This window comes from Phacochoerus africanus, chromosome 13 (genome assembly GCF_016906955.1).
Source record: "Phacochoerus africanus isolate WHEZ1 chromosome 13, ROS_Pafr_v1, whole genome shotgun sequence".
NCBI lineage: Eukaryota > Metazoa > Chordata > Mammalia > Artiodactyla > Suidae > Phacochoerus > Phacochoerus africanus.
The window spans coordinates 18,727,758-18,743,107 of record NC_062556.1 but is presented as its reverse complement, the minus strand read 5'-3'; the positions used below and the strand labels follow the sequence as shown (position 1 = coordinate 18,743,107).

The 15,350-nt window shown below is 36.9% G+C and overlaps 1 protein-coding gene across 2 annotated transcripts in view; it reads left to right on the top strand.

The window, feature by feature from the left end:
- FNDC3A (fibronectin type III domain containing 3A) overlaps positions 1-15,350 on the top strand; it is a 192,882-nt gene that overhangs the window by 26,728 nt on the left and 150,804 nt on the right. For both annotated transcript variants that reach the window (XM_047756488.1, XM_047756489.1), the window contains exon 2: positions 14,396-14,533. In XM_047756488.1, coding sequence (XP_047612444.1) covers positions 14,435-14,533 — 99 coding nt within the window. In that variant the 5' untranslated portion in view covers positions 14,396-14,434. The remainder of the gene's footprint in view (positions 1-14,395; positions 14,534-15,350) is intronic.

The following is a 15,350-nucleotide window of genomic DNA, read 5'->3' as shown; positions in this document are numbered from 1 at the left end:
GAAATTGTTAAAGCTGGGTGATAAGGACTTGGGAGTTATACCATCATATTTACTTTGGCATATGTTTGAAATTTTCCACAAATAAAAATATTTAAGAAGGATATACTAGAGATTCAGTTGAACCTTTTCAGCCTGATCTGAGAACCTGATGACCATTTAATACATGTTCCTCTAGGGAGATATTTTCTAAGTATTTCTGACTTCTCAGTGCAGTGTGAAAAGGCAGCCTGTTTCTAAGTTGAGGATTGCCTCTATTTTTTCAATGTAATACTCTTCCTTACTTAATATCAATCATTGATAGGATTCTTTGTCCTTGCACAAGTAGAAGTTTCTTTTATAAATTACAAAAAGGAGTTATTACTGTAGCACAGCAAGTTAAGGATCCCACGTTGCTGCAGCTGCCACAGAGGTTGCAAGTGAGGCTCGGATTTGATCCCTGGCCCAGGAACTCCCATATACCATGGATGCAGCCAAAAAACGAAAAGAGAAAACAACTATCCTTTATGTCATAATGAAAGTTCACATTAAGATATGAAAATTTAGGTGAAACAAAATAATGCATTGAATTAATTACATATATTTTTAAGAGTCGTTTTCTGGGAGTGCAGTTAACATCAAACTGTAATGAAAGAATTAATTAGTCTTAGGAAAAATATAAAATAATCTAATACCATGTACTTATTAGTAAATAAAATTTATGAAATATTTGATTTAGGTTTCTGGTAAATGTTAAGGGATTTTTCTAGAATGATTCTTAGGAAATTCATCTTAAGAAATCCCACTACAGGTGATTTTAACATGTCTCCCCCCCTTTTTTTTAAAGCCGTCAAGTTTAGAAAGTTAAAAAATCCAAAAGTGGGGAAAAAAAAAGAAATAGAGATTTAAATTGGAAAAACACATTTTAGGATATCAGTTTGTAAGATAAAATAGTTATTTGGGTAAAATCCAAATTCAAGCAAAATTTCTAGAAATTTCCCTGAAAGGATATTTAGATAGTTGACTATCTAAATATGACTCTGTAATGCCTAGGGCTCTTCAAAACAGTTCATTTTTAAATCAAAATTTTGATGAAAGTGGTGTAACCATATCCACGTTACAGAACAGTTGGGGAAATAGAGGGGGGTTGCTATAACTCCACCATCTTAATACAATTGCTACTGTGATTGTAATATCTTTACCAGTGGCTTTTCATATGTATATTTTCAAGTAATACTGAAGTCTAGATTTAAGTTTGGTACTAAAACTCTTTGGAATGTATAATCTTGTGATTTCTGATATGGCCTTGGAGTCCTGAAATTTTTAGTTTCATTGATTTAGACAAATCAAAAGATCTGAAATACTGGATTTCTCAGTCTAAATGTACATATTTTTCCTATGAGTCTCTCAACTATGCTATGGCTGTAATCCAAGTAGAATCCTTCTTTGCATTTTCTTTTTAAACAAATAAAGTTGAAATTTCAAACCCCAAGTCACGCTTATTGTCATGAGCTAGCTACCTTAGATTCTAGGTAGACTGTTGGCATTATAACAGCAGTATCCTTAAAACAGAACAAATTCAGGTAGAATGGATGGTGATGGATGAGATTAAGGAAGAAAAACTGCCAAAACATATGCATAAGGAAGCTGACACAGATTCACTTATGGCAGAGACTGAGTGAGAAAACTAATCGTATTGTATGTAGACTGAATACCCCCTCCCAAATTCACATCCTGAAACTCAAACACACCCACCCACCCCCAGTGTGACTGGTTTTGAAGGTGGAGTCTTTGGGAAATTATTAGGTTTAAATGAGGTCATGAGACTGTAGCTCCCATGATGAATTAGTGCCCTTCTAAGAAAAGGAAGAGACCGGAGTTCCTATCATTGCGCAGCGGAAACGAATCCGACTAGGAACCATGAGGTTGCGGGTTCGATCCCTGGCCTCGCTTCTTGGGTTAAGGATTTGGCGTTGCTGTGGCTGTGGTGAAGGCTGGCAGCTGTAGCTCTGATTCAACCCCTAGCCTGGGAACCTCCATATGCTGCAGATTCGGCCCTAAAAAAAAAAAAAAAAAGAAAAGGAAGATACCAGAACTTTCTCTCTCTTGACTGTATTAAGATACAAAAGGGCAATCATTTGCAGGCCAAGGGGGCCATCTCCATGAACCTGACTATGCTGGCACCTGATCTCAGATTCCCAGCCTCCAGAACTGTAACAAATAAATATGTGATATTTAAGCCACCCAAGATTTTGTCCCGGGAGTGTGGGCGGACTAAGACAGCAAATTGGTATTGATAAGTAGACTGCTGCAATAACACATATATAAACATGTGCAAGTGGCTTTAGAACTGGGTAATGGGTAGAGGCTGGAAAAGCTTTGAAATACATGCTAGAAACAGCCAAGATTGCTGTTAAGGGACTGCTGATAGCAACTAGTGAGACCTCAAGAAAAGAGGAGAGCTGGAAGGAAAAAAGACCTCTGTCTTCTAGAGAATATGTGAATAATCATGAACAAAATTTTAGTAGAAATAAGGACAGTAAAGACCATTCTGATGAAGTCTCAGATAAGGAACTTGTTATTGGACAGTGAAAAAAAAAGGTGATCCTTACTATTAAAGGGCAAAGAACTTGGATGAATTGTGTTCATGTTCTGGCATTTTGGGGAAAGTAAAACTTGTGAGTGATAAAATTGGATATTTCACTGAGGAGGTTTCTAAGCAAAGTGTTGGAGGAGTGGCTTGATTCCTTCTGACTGTTTATAGTAAATTGTGAAAGGAAAGAAATGAAGGATTTGTTAAGCAAAAGGGAACCAAAACTTAAAGATTTGGGAAATTCTCAGCTTCACCAGGTTGCAAAAATGAGAAAGCACCTTTGGAAGAGAACACCAAGAGTGTGGCTAACCAGCATTTGATAAGGATGTTAGTGAGGGTATGAGACGTGGACCTAATCTGCATTTCAACAGAAGCCAGGAAGAGCGATGGAATTAAACCAGTAGAAACACTGCCAAGCGGAACAAAAGATACAGAGAAAGTAGAATGCAGTGAAGGAAGGAATCTCAAAGGCCTCCTGGAGGCCATCAGGGCTGCTACTCCCACAGGTTCGGAGTGCACAGGTCTGAGGAGCAGAGTATCTCAACCTTGATTTCGAAGGATGGGACTTCTCCCCAGCAGAGTCACATGGCCAGGGCTCCACAAAGCCAAAGAAATGTCTGTAGAGGTATGGCACACCCCATTGGCAGAACATGGAACCAAAGCCTGAAAAATCTAATGATATTTGCCTTACTAGGTTTTTAACTTGCTTGGGACCTGTCACCCTTTTCTTTATTCTGACTTCTCCCTTTTTTAATGAGAATATCTATCCTATGCCTGTTCTGCCATTGTATTTGGAAGCATGAAGCTTAACTAGTTTCACAGGTGGACAACGGAGAGGAATTTCTCATAGGATGAGTTATACCCCACGTATCACCCAAATCTGAATTCGATGCAACTTTTTATTTTATTTTATTTTTTTGCTTTTTAGGGTTGTACTGGTGGCACATGGAAGTTCCCAGGCTAAGGGTTGAATCAGAGCTGCAGCTGCCAGCCTACCACAGGCACAGCAACTCAGGATCTGAGCTGTGGCTATGAGCTACACCACAGCTCATGGCAACACCGGGTCCTTAGCCCACTGAGTAAGGCCAGGGATCGACCCTGCCTACTAGTCGGGTTTAATAAGCACTGAGCAACAATGGGAACTCTCTAGATGTAACTTTAGAGTTTACGTTGAGGGAGTTCCCATTGTGGCACAGTGGAAACAAATCCACCTAGTATCTATAAGGATTCGGGTTCTATCCCTGGCCTTGCTCAGTGGGTTAAGGATCTGATGTTGCAGTGAGCTGTGGTCTAGGTCACAGACGCAGCTTGCATCTGGCGTGGATGTGGCTGTGGGAAGGCTGGCAGCTGGAGCTTTGTTTCGACCCCTAGCCTGGGAACTTCTGTTTGCTGCAGGTACAGCCTCACAAAGACAAAAAAAAAAAAAAATGTTGAAATGGGTTAAGACTTTGTGGCTTTTGGGATGGAATGAATGTATTTTTTTAAATTTTACATGCAAAAAGGACATAAATTTTGGGGGGCCAGGAACCGAATATATGAACTGAATGTCTTCTTCCAAAATTCATATGTCAAAGACATATACTCAAGTGTGTTGGTATTAAGAAGGAAGACTGAATGGATATATGTATGGATCTGAATGGATGGATGTAATTAATGAATGTATATGTGTAACTGAATCACTTTTTTGTACAGCAGAAATTATTACAACCTTATAAGTCATTTATGCTTCAATAAAGCTTTAAAAAAAATAAGTAAGGCCTTTGGGAGTTCCCTGGTAGCCTAGTAGTTGAGGACTCTGTTGTCTTTGCTGTGGTTCAGGTTGGTTCCCTGGCCTGGGAAATTCCACCTGCTGCAGGCATGAATAACAGCAACAACAAAAGTGGGACCTTTGGGTGGTAATTAGGTTTAGATGAGGTCTTGAGGATAGAGCCCCCTTGATGAGATTCTTGCCCTTTTTAATCTAAGAAGAGGGAGAGAGACCAGAGCTTTCTCAGCCAGGTAAGGACACAGAAAGAAGGTAGCCCTTTGCAAACCAGGGAAAAAACCCTTCCTAAGAACCTGACCCTGCTGGCATCCAGATCTTAGATTTAGATCAAGATCCAGATCTTAGACCTTCCAGGATTGTGAGAAGTAAATGTCTGGTTTTTGTTTTTTTCTTTTTCTTTTTTTATTACTCAGTTACATTTATCATTGTACAATGATCATCACAAGCCAGTTTTATAGCATTTCCATTCCAAACCCCCACTGCATCCCCCCAGCCCCCAACCTGTCTCATTTGGAAACCAAGTTTTTCAAAGTCTGTGTGAGTCAGTTTCTGTTCTGCAAAGAAGTTCATTGTGACCTTTTTTTAGATTCCACATGTAAGTGATAACATATGACGTTGTAGTCTCATTGTCTGACTGACTTCACTTAGCATGATAATTTCTAGGTCCATCCATGTTGCTGCAAATGCCGTTATTTCTTTCCTTTTAATGGCTGAGTAATATTCTGTTGTGTATATGTACCACATCTTCTGGATCCACTCCTCTGTCAGTGGACATTTAGGTTGTTTCCATGTCTTGGCTATTGCAAATAGTGCTGCAATGAACATTGGAGTACACGTGTCTTTCCGAGTCGTGGTTTTCTCTGGATAGATGCCCAGGAGTGGGATTGCTGGGTCAAATGGTAGTTCTATTTTTAGTTTTCTAAGGAATCTCCATACTGTTTTCCACAGTGCTTGCACCAATTTACATTCCCACCAACAGTGTACTAGTGTTCCTTTGTCTCCACACCCTCTCCAGCACTTATTGTTTGTAGACTTTTGGATGATTCTGGCTGGTGTAAGGTGGTACCTCATAGTGGTTTTGATTTGCATTTCTCTAATAATGAGTGATGTTGAACATCTTTTCATGCGTTTTGGGGCCATGACTTCTTTAGAGAATTGTCTGTTTAGATCTTCTGCCCATTTTTTGATGGGGTTGGTTTTTTTGTTGGTTTTTTGTTTTGTTTTGTTTTGTTTTGTTTTTTTTTTTTGTATTGAGCTGCAGAAGGTGTTTATAAATTTTGGAGATTAATCCCTTGTCAGTCGCATCACTTGGGAAGATTTTCTCCTGTTCTGTGGGTTGTCTTTTCATTTTGTTTAGGGTTTCCTTTGCTGTGCAGAAACTTTTAAGTTTAATTAAGTCTCATTTGTTTATTTTTGTTTTTACTGTCATTACTCTAAGAGGTGGATCTGAGAAGATGTTGCTGTTGTTTATGTTGGAGAGTGTTTGGCCTATGTTTTTCCTCTCAGAGTTTTATAGTATCTGGTCTTGAATCCATTTGGAGTTTATTTTTGTGTATGGTGTTAGGGAGTGTTCTAATTTCGTTCTTTTACTTGTGGCTGTCCATTTTTCCCAGCACCACTTATTGAAAGGGCTTTCTTTTCTCCACTGTATATTCCTGCTTCCTTTGTCATAGGTTAGTTGACTGTAGGTGTGTGGGTTTAATTCTGGGCTTTCTGTCCTGTTCCACTAATGTATATTTCTATCTTCGTGCCAGTACCACATGGTTTTGATGACTGTAGCTTCATAGTATAGTCTGAAGTCAGGGAGCCTGATTCCTCCAGCTCCATTTTTCTTTTTCAAGATGGCTTTGGCTATTCTGCGTCTTTTGTGCTTCCAGACAAACTTTAAAATGTTTTGAGTTCTGTGAAAAATGTCCTTGGTAATTTGATAGGGATTGCATTGAATCTGTTGAGTGCCTTGGGTAGTATAGTCATTTTGATAATATTGATTCTTCCAATCCAAGAGCATGGTATATCTTTTTTTTTTTTTTTTGTCTTTTTAGGGCCGCACCCATGGCATGTCGAGGTTCCCAGGCTAGGGGTCCATTTGGAGCTGTTGCTGCTGGCCTACACCAGAACCAGAGCAATGCCAGATCAGAGCTGCATCTGCAACCTACACCACAGCTCACCACAACACCGGATCCTTAACCCACTGAGTGAGGCCAGGGATTGAACCTGCAACCTCATGGTTTCTAGTTGGATTCGTTTCTGCTGTGCTAGGGCAGAAACTCTATATGTCTTTCCATTTATTTGTGTCATCTTTGATTTCTTTCATCAGCATCTTATAGTTTTCACAGTACAGGTCTTTATGTCTTTTTAGGTAGGTTTATTTCTAAGTACTTTATTCTTTTTGATGCGATGGTAAATGGGATCGTTTCCCTAATTTCTCTTTCTGATGTTTCATTGTTAGTATATAGAAATGCAGTTGATCTCTGTGTATTGATTTTGTATCCTGTGACTTTGCCAAATTCATTGATGAACTCTTAACAGCTTTCTGGTAGCATCTTTAGGATTTTCTAGGTATAGTACTGTCTCATCTGCAAAAACACCTAGTGATAGTTTTACTTATTCTTTTCCAATTTGAATTCCTTTTATTTCCTTTTCTTCTCTGACTGCCATGGCTAGGACTTTCCAAAACTGTGTTGAATAGTAGTGGCAAGAGAGGACATTCTTGTCTTGTTCCTGATCTCAGCAGAATTCTTTCAGCTTTTCACCTTTGAGAATGATGTTAGCTCTGGGTTTGTCATATATGGCCTTTGCTATGTTGAGGTAGTTTCCCTCTGTACCCACTTTCTGAAGGGTGTTTATCAGAAATGGGTGTTGGATTTTGTCAAAGGCTGTTTCTGTGTCTATTGAGAGGATCATATGGTTTTTATTCTTCAGTTTGTTAATGTGGTGTATCACACCGATTGATTTGTGGATATAATCCTTGCATCCCTGGGATAAATCCCACTTGATCATGATGTTCCTTTTAATGCATTGTTGGATTCAGTTTGCTAGTATTTTGTTGAGGATTTTTGCATCTATGTTCATCAGTGAAATTGGCATGTAATTTTTTTTTTTTGTGGTGTCTTTGTCTGGTTTTGGTATCAGGGTCATGGTGTCCTCATAGAATGAGTTTGGGAGTGTCCCTTCCTCCACCAGTTTTTGGAGTAGTTTCAGAAGGGTAGGTGTTAGCTCTTCTCCAAATGTTTGGTAGAATTCTGTGAAGCCATCTGATCCTGGACTTTTGTTTTTTAATCACAGTTTCAATTTCAGTACTTGTGATTGGTCCATTCATCTTTTCTATTTCATCTTGGTTTAGTCTTGGAAGATTGCGCTTTTCTAAAAATCTATCTATTTCTTCTAGGTTTTACATTTTATTGGCATATAGTTGCATATAGCAGTGTCTTATGATCCTTTGTATTTCTGTGATGTCCATTGTAACTTCTCCTTTTTCATTTCTAATTTTATTGATTTGAGCCCTCTCTTTTTCTAGATAAGTCTGGCTAAGGGTTTATCAATTTTGATGATCTTTGCAAAGAACCAGCTTTTAGTTTCATTGATCTTTTCTATGCTTTTGTTTGTTTCTGTTTCATTTATTTCTGGTCTGATTTTTATGATTTCTTTCCTTCTGCTAACTTTAGGTCTTGTCTGTTCTTCTCTCTCGAGCTGCTTTAGATGTAAAATTAAGTTGTTTATTTGAGCTTTTTCTTGTTTCCTGAGGTAGACTTGTATTGCTATAAACTTCCCTCTTAGAACTGCTTTTGCTGCATCCCATAGGTTTTGGAGTGTTGTATTTTGCTTCTAGGTATTTTTAAATTTCCTCTTTAATTTCTTCAGTGATCCATTGTTGTTTAGTCTCTACGTGTTTGTGTTTTTGACAGTTGTTGTTGTTGTTGTTGTTGTTGTTGATTTCCAGTCATACAGCATTGTGGTTGGAAAAGATCTTGATATGTTTTCAATTTTCTTAAATTTACCAAGGCTTGATTTGTGGCCCAAAGTGTGATCAGTCCTAGAGAATGTTCCGTGTGCACTTGAGAAGAATGGGTCTTCTGCTGCTTTTGGATGGAGTATTCTATAAATATCTATTAAGTCCTCTGGTCTAATGTGTCTTTTAAGGCCTGTGTTTCCTTGTTGATTTTCTGTCTGGATGATCTGTCCGTTGCTGTAAGTGGGGTGTTAAAGTCCCTGCTATCTGTGTGTTGTTGTCAATTTCTCCTTTTACTGTTGTTAGCAGTTGCCTTATATATTGAGGTGATCCTATGTTGTGTGCATATATGTTTACAATTGTTGTATCTTCTTCTTGGATTGATCCTTTGATTATTATGTAATGCCCTTCTTGTCTCTTATAATATTCTTTATTTTAAGGTCTATTTTGTCTGATGTGAGTATTGCTACTACAGCTTTCTTTTATTCCATTTGCATGGAATATTTTCTTCCATCCTCTCACTTTCAATTTGTATGTGTCCCTAGAAGTGAAGAGGTCTCTTGAAGGCAGTGTATATGTAGACCTTGGTTCATTCAGCTTTTCTGTGTCTTTTGGTTGGGTCATTTAGTCCATTTACACTTAAGGTAATTATCGATATGTATGTTCTTATTGCAGTTTCATTAACTGTTTTGGATTTGTTTTCATTGCTCTTTTTTCTTCCCTTCTTCACTTCTTCTCTCCTCTTATGGCTTGATGACTATCTTTAGTATTGTATTTGAGTTGATTTTTCTTATTTGTGTGTGTAGATTTTTGGATTGCAGTTACCCTGAAGTTTTGATGTAGGAGTATGTATATATATATGAGATCATTTTACATTGTTGGTCTCTTAATTGGAGGTGCATCTCCAGTGTCCTGCATTTGTACCCTCCTCATGATTTCTGATTTTGGTAGCATTATTGTTCATGGATGATTTCCTACCTTTACTGTATATATGCCTTTACTGGTGAGATTTGTCATTTGCGGTGTTTTTGTTTCTAGTTGTGGCCTTTTCTGTCTAGAGAAGTTCTTTTAGTTAGTATTTGTTGTAAACCTGGTTTAGTGTTGCTGAAATCTCTTAGCTTTTGCTTATCTGTAAAGCTTTTGCTATCTCCTTCAAATCTGAATCAGAGCCTTGCTGGATAAAGTAATCTTGGTTGGAGGTTTTTTCCTTTCATCACAGTAAGTATATTATGCCACTCCCTTCTGGCCTACAGAGTTTCTGCTGGAAAATCTCCTGATAACCTTATCTGGGTTCCCTTGTTTCTTTTCCCTAACTGCTTTCACTATTTTCTCTTTGTCTTTAATTTTGGTCAGTTTGATTAATATGTGTCCTCCTTTGTTTATCTTATATGGTAGTTGTTGTGCTTCCTGGATTTGAATGAGTTGTTCCTTTCCCATGTTAGGGAAGTTTTCAGCTATTATCTCTTTGAATATTTTTTCTGTCCCTTTCTCTCTTCTTCTGGCACCCCTGTAATACGGATGTTGGTGCATTTAACGTTGTCCCAGAGTTCTCTGAGACTCTCTTCATTTCTTTTCAGTCTTTTTTCTCTTTTCTGTTCCACTTCAGTGATTTCCACTAGTCTGTTCTCCACCTCACTTATTCGTCTTTCTGCCTTTGGTATTCTGCTGTTGGTTGCTTTTAATGAATTTTTTATTTCAGTTATTGTATTTTGCATCTCTGCTTGCTTAAGTTTTAAATTTTGTATTTCTTTGCTCAGTGTTTGCTACAAATTATCAGTCTTTGCCTCCAGTTTATTCCTAATGTCTTGCATCATTGTCACCATCATTAGTCTAAAGTCTTTTTCCTGGAGGCTGAGAATCTCAGATCACTTAGCTGTTTTTCTGGGTTTTTTTCTTGCTCCTTTATCTGAGTTACAGTTCTCTGCCTTTTCATTTTTATAGGTTTTTGTTGTCGTCTCTTTTTTGCAGATGATAGAGTTGTACTCTCTTACTTCTGATGTATGCCACCCTTGTGGCTGAAGTTGGTACGGGGTTTGCTGTAGTCTTCCTGATGGGAGGGAGTGCCCACTGGTAGGTGGGGCTGATTCCTGCTCCTCTGGTAGGTGGGGCTTTGTCTCTGGATGAGATTAGAGGTGGCTGTGTATGGGGGCAGCCAAGCCCCCGGGGGGTAGGGAGGGATCCCAGTGTACATGAAAGCCTGTTTGTACCTTTCAAGAAAGGGGTCTCCGTTTCCCCCAGTCCTATGGAGCTCCTGAACACAAGCCCCCCTGGCCTTCAATGCCAGATGCTCTGGGGGCTCTTTCTCCCAATGCCAGATCCCCAGGTGTGGGGACCAGACATGGGGCTCCATCTGGAGCTGTAGTTGCCAGCCGCAGCAACAGCAACACTGGATCCGAGCCGTGTCTGTGACCTACACCACAGCTCATGGCAGCTCCGGATCCTTAACCCACTGAGCAAGGCCAGGGATCGAACCTGCATCTTCCTGGATGCTAGTCAGATTTGTTTCTGCTGAGCAACAGCAGGAACTCCCCTTAAATTAATTTTTGAATGTGGTGCAAGATAAGGGTCTAACTTCATTTTTTTTTTTAATTTTTAAACTTTTTGCATGTGGATATGCAGTTTTCCCATCATCATTTTTTGAAGAGACTGTCTTTTTCCCCAATGAATGGTCTTGGCACCCCTTACAAAGATCATTTGGCTGTATATGATAGTTTATTTCTGGGTTCTCTGTTTTATTCCATTGGTGTATGTGTGTGTTCTTTTCACCACTATCACAGCGTTTGATCACTGTGGCTTTGTAATGTGATTTGAAATCAAGAAGTTTCTGTCCTCCAACTTTGTTCTTTTTCCCAATTGTTTGGCTGCTTCGAATTCTTTGAGATTCTATATGAGTTTTAGAATGAATTTTTCTATTTCTAAAATGCCATTGAGATTTTTGATAGGAATCGTATTGAATCTGTAGATTGCTTTGGGTAGTATGGACATCTTAACAATATTAAGCCTTCTAATCTGTGAACACAGGATGTTTTTCCATTTATTTATGTCTTTTCAAATTTCTTTTAGCAATATTTTGTGATTTCCAGTATACAGATCTTTGATTTTCCTGGTTAGATTTGTCCCTAGGTATTTGTCCCTAGCATTCTTTTTAATGCTATTGTAAATTGAATAGTTTTCACATCGTTCAGTTCATGTATAGAAATGTAACTGATCTTTGTGTTGATTTTTTTATCAACACAAATTTTTACTGAATTTATTTCTCAGTTCTAATAGGTTTTTAAAAAAATCTTTCTAAATGTAGGTCCTGTCGTCTGTGAACAAAGATAGTTTTACTTATTTCTTCATGATTTGTATACCCTTATATATTTTTTTCATGCCTAATTGCCCTGCCTAGGACTTCCAGTACTGTGAATAGATGTGGTGAGAGTGGGCATTCCAGCCTCGTTCCCTGTTAGAGGGAAAGCTTTCAGTCTTTCACCACTGAATATGTTAGCTGTGGGCTTTTCCTATGTGGCCTTTATTATATAGAAGTAGTTTCCTTCTTTTCCTAGTTTGTTAAGTGTTTTTATCACGAAAGGGTGTTGAATTTTGTCAACTGTTTTTTCCTGTATCAATCAAGATGATCATGTGTTCATTTTACCTTTTAACAGTAATTTTTTGAAGTGTATGCAGAGGTATAGATACATGGAATACAGCTCAATTTATAATACAGTGGTAATTACCATATAACAGCCTCCCAGGTCAAGACACAGAACAGTACCAGCACCCCAAAAACTGCCTTCATGCCCACCCAGTCCCCATTCTTTCTTTTCCAGAGTCAGTCATTATCCTGATTTTTAATACTATAGACAGTTTTGTTGGTTTTTAAACTTTCTATAAACAAAATTGTGCAGTATGTATGTACTCTTCTGTTTTTTTACCTACATTGTATTTGTGAAATTTATTTGTGTTTTTCCCTGATCACTAGTTCATTAATTTTCATTCCTGTATAGTAATCCATTGGGTGAATCATACAACTTACAATTTAATGTGAAGGGACATTCAGGTTATTTACAGTTTGGAGCTATTAAAGAATAATGCTGCTGTATACTTTCTTTTGGTGCCCATATACATGCATTTCCTTTTGATATATATTAGAAGTCTAATAACTAAATAATGTCAAGGAATATTTATGTTTAATTTGTGGTAGGTAATATCAAACTGGTTTCCAAAGTGATTGTGTGAGTTTCATTCACATTCCATTTGAAGTGCCAGTCGCTCTGTTTCCTCACTAATACTTGATATTGTCAGTCTTTTCTGTTTTTATTATTCTAGTATGAATCGGTATTTCACTGAATTTTTAATAAGCTTTTTCCTAATAATTCATGAACTTGAGAATCTTTTCTTGTGTTTATTGGTCTCTTGAATTTCCACTTTTATGAAGAGCATATTCAAGTTTCTTCTCATTTTTCCATTTAAAAAAATCAATTTGTAGGAGGCCTGTTTATATGGTAAATGTGTGCTCTTTTCCAGTTATATGCGTTGTAAATATCTTTCAGCCTGTGGCTTGCTTTTTCATTCTCTTAAAGATATATTTTCTTTAATGAACGGTAGTTCTTTTTTTTTTTTTTTTTTAGGGCTATGCCGGTGACATATGGAGCTTCCCTGGCTAGGGGTCGAATTAGAGCTACAGCTGCCAGCCTGTACCACAGCCAAAGCAACATGGGATCCGAGCCGTGTCTGCAACCTACTCCACAGCTCATGGCAACACCAGATCCTTAACCCACTGAACAAGGCCAGGGATCAAACCCACATCTTCATGGATCTTAGTTGGGTTCATTAATCACTGAGCCACAAAGGGAACTCCCTATCTTATAATTCTTTATAAATTCTACTGAGTGAAATTACTTGACATGATTTAAAGTACTGTGATTTTTTTTTTTTTTTGGACTTTAAGAAATATAGCAATACAGATTAAGCCAGAATTTAGATTTGTTCTATCATTTACATATGTATGTAAAATATTTATGTATATGTTACATACGTACATGTTTATATCATGTATTACATAAAGTTTATATATGTTAAGTTTAAGCGGCATACGTTTTTATGAGATAGTTAAATGTTCATAAAATCTTGATGTCGATACCTGTATTGAATATTTTTTTAAATCTTAAAGCAGTTTTTATATATCTAAATAAAAAATTGTTTTTCGGTTAAGTCTGTGTATGAGAGCTTTCTGCAAAGATTCAAGATTTTTAAATAAATTACATGAATTTAATGTCTTGTAAAAGTTAAACATTTTGACACTACTGGGCTGTAGAATGCTGTAAACATCCAAAATGTTTGTTATTTTGCCTTTCAGTATAGATTTGATAAAATTTACGATTGAGCTCAGTTGTACTCATTTTGGCATATAATTTGTTGATGTTTTATTGATTGATATATAAACTAATATTGCTTGCATTTTTATATAGTGATACTGTGTGTGCAGTTAGAGATTTCTAAATGTAGTTACTTTTATCACTGAAATAATTTGGTTTATTGTAAAGTACTTTCAAAAATAATAAAACTAGAATGACAGAAAACAAAAGCCAGAGTTAACACTTAAATCTTGGAGGTTCTTATTCTAATACTGAGCAGATTTTTCTACTATTTTGCTCAGTCTGAGGAATCAGTGAAAAAACTTCTAATTCTTGTGTAGTTCCTAGAGAGTAATATGATGATAAGGGGGAATTGGGTGTTCATACACACCTTCTCAGCTCAAATTCAGAAATCAGTAGTAGAGTTGCCTCACGCAGTCTGGATTCTAGTTCCTATCTCAGTGTTTAGTTAACGTAGTGGTAGTTAAGTAAATATTATGTAGAGATGGAAGGGATAGAGAGACAGACAAACATGGAATTTAAATAGAAGCTGACTTTTGATACATTGACTTTTATCTATCTTGGTTTGCTCTCTACAGACAGTTGGTTAATGAAAAATAAATTTCCTTGAATGATCTGTTAACCAAAAAAAGTAGTTAACAGAGTATTATAAAATTTCCTTTGATGAGAATATCTCTTTATCTTGAGTATGTTATATTTTTATATATTTTCAAGGACATACACACAAATGGCAATATATTTTTGTTTTTCAGAGTTGGAGGGTTATCCAGTATATTAATGTCTTATTGATAATGGCAGAACATCCACCACTACTGGATACAACTCAGATTTTAAGTAGTGATATTTCTCTTCTCTCTGCCCCTATTGTAAGTGCAGATGGAACACAACAGGTAAGGAAACTGAATATTTATTTTCTTATGTCTAGTATACATGTATTTCTTTCAGAAGAATGCTCAATCTAGAACAGAATGAGGCATCACAATAGTGGATTTCTGTTAATTCATGTTTTAAGCTCCAATTCAAAATGTTTTGGTTTCATAGGACAATGAAATAATAAAACTATTTTTGAGGTTGCTTGTAATATATCTCACTAATTAATTAAATTTCTCTTGTGTATATTTAGTTGCCACAAAAGTTGGTTTTGTTTTACTTTAGACTGTGTTATTCCCTGTTTTTTAACTAAGTTTAACCTTGTATTTTAATGATTATTATCTATCATTACTTCAAAGCGTTATGAAATCATGACTTAATTATGTGATTAAATGACTTCTGTATTATGTTACAGTAAAACTTTATCTTCTTTTTCTTCCTATTCTCCTCACCAGAATCTCTCCCAAAAGCAAATACACAATTCTTGGTGTGTTTTTCTTCCAACCCAGAGCTTTATAAATACAGTTCTCTTATTTCATTGATACCTCATTCCCCAAGTAATACCAAAGGAATCGGAATGGTGGACTTTCATGAGTACCAGTAATGCGCCAAGCACTGGGCTTAATTCTTACAGCTACCCTGGATGGCAGGGATTTTAATATTGTAAGTGAGAAACAAAGATTAAGGGCATGATAAGTAATAATAAAGAGAAGAAACAATTTGAGTTCTCACTGTGTTAAAGACATAAGAACTAAGCTAAGACCTTTATGATCTTATTTAATTCTTTCAGCAATCCTGTCCCTATTGCAGATGAAACAAAATGAGTTTCAGAAAGGC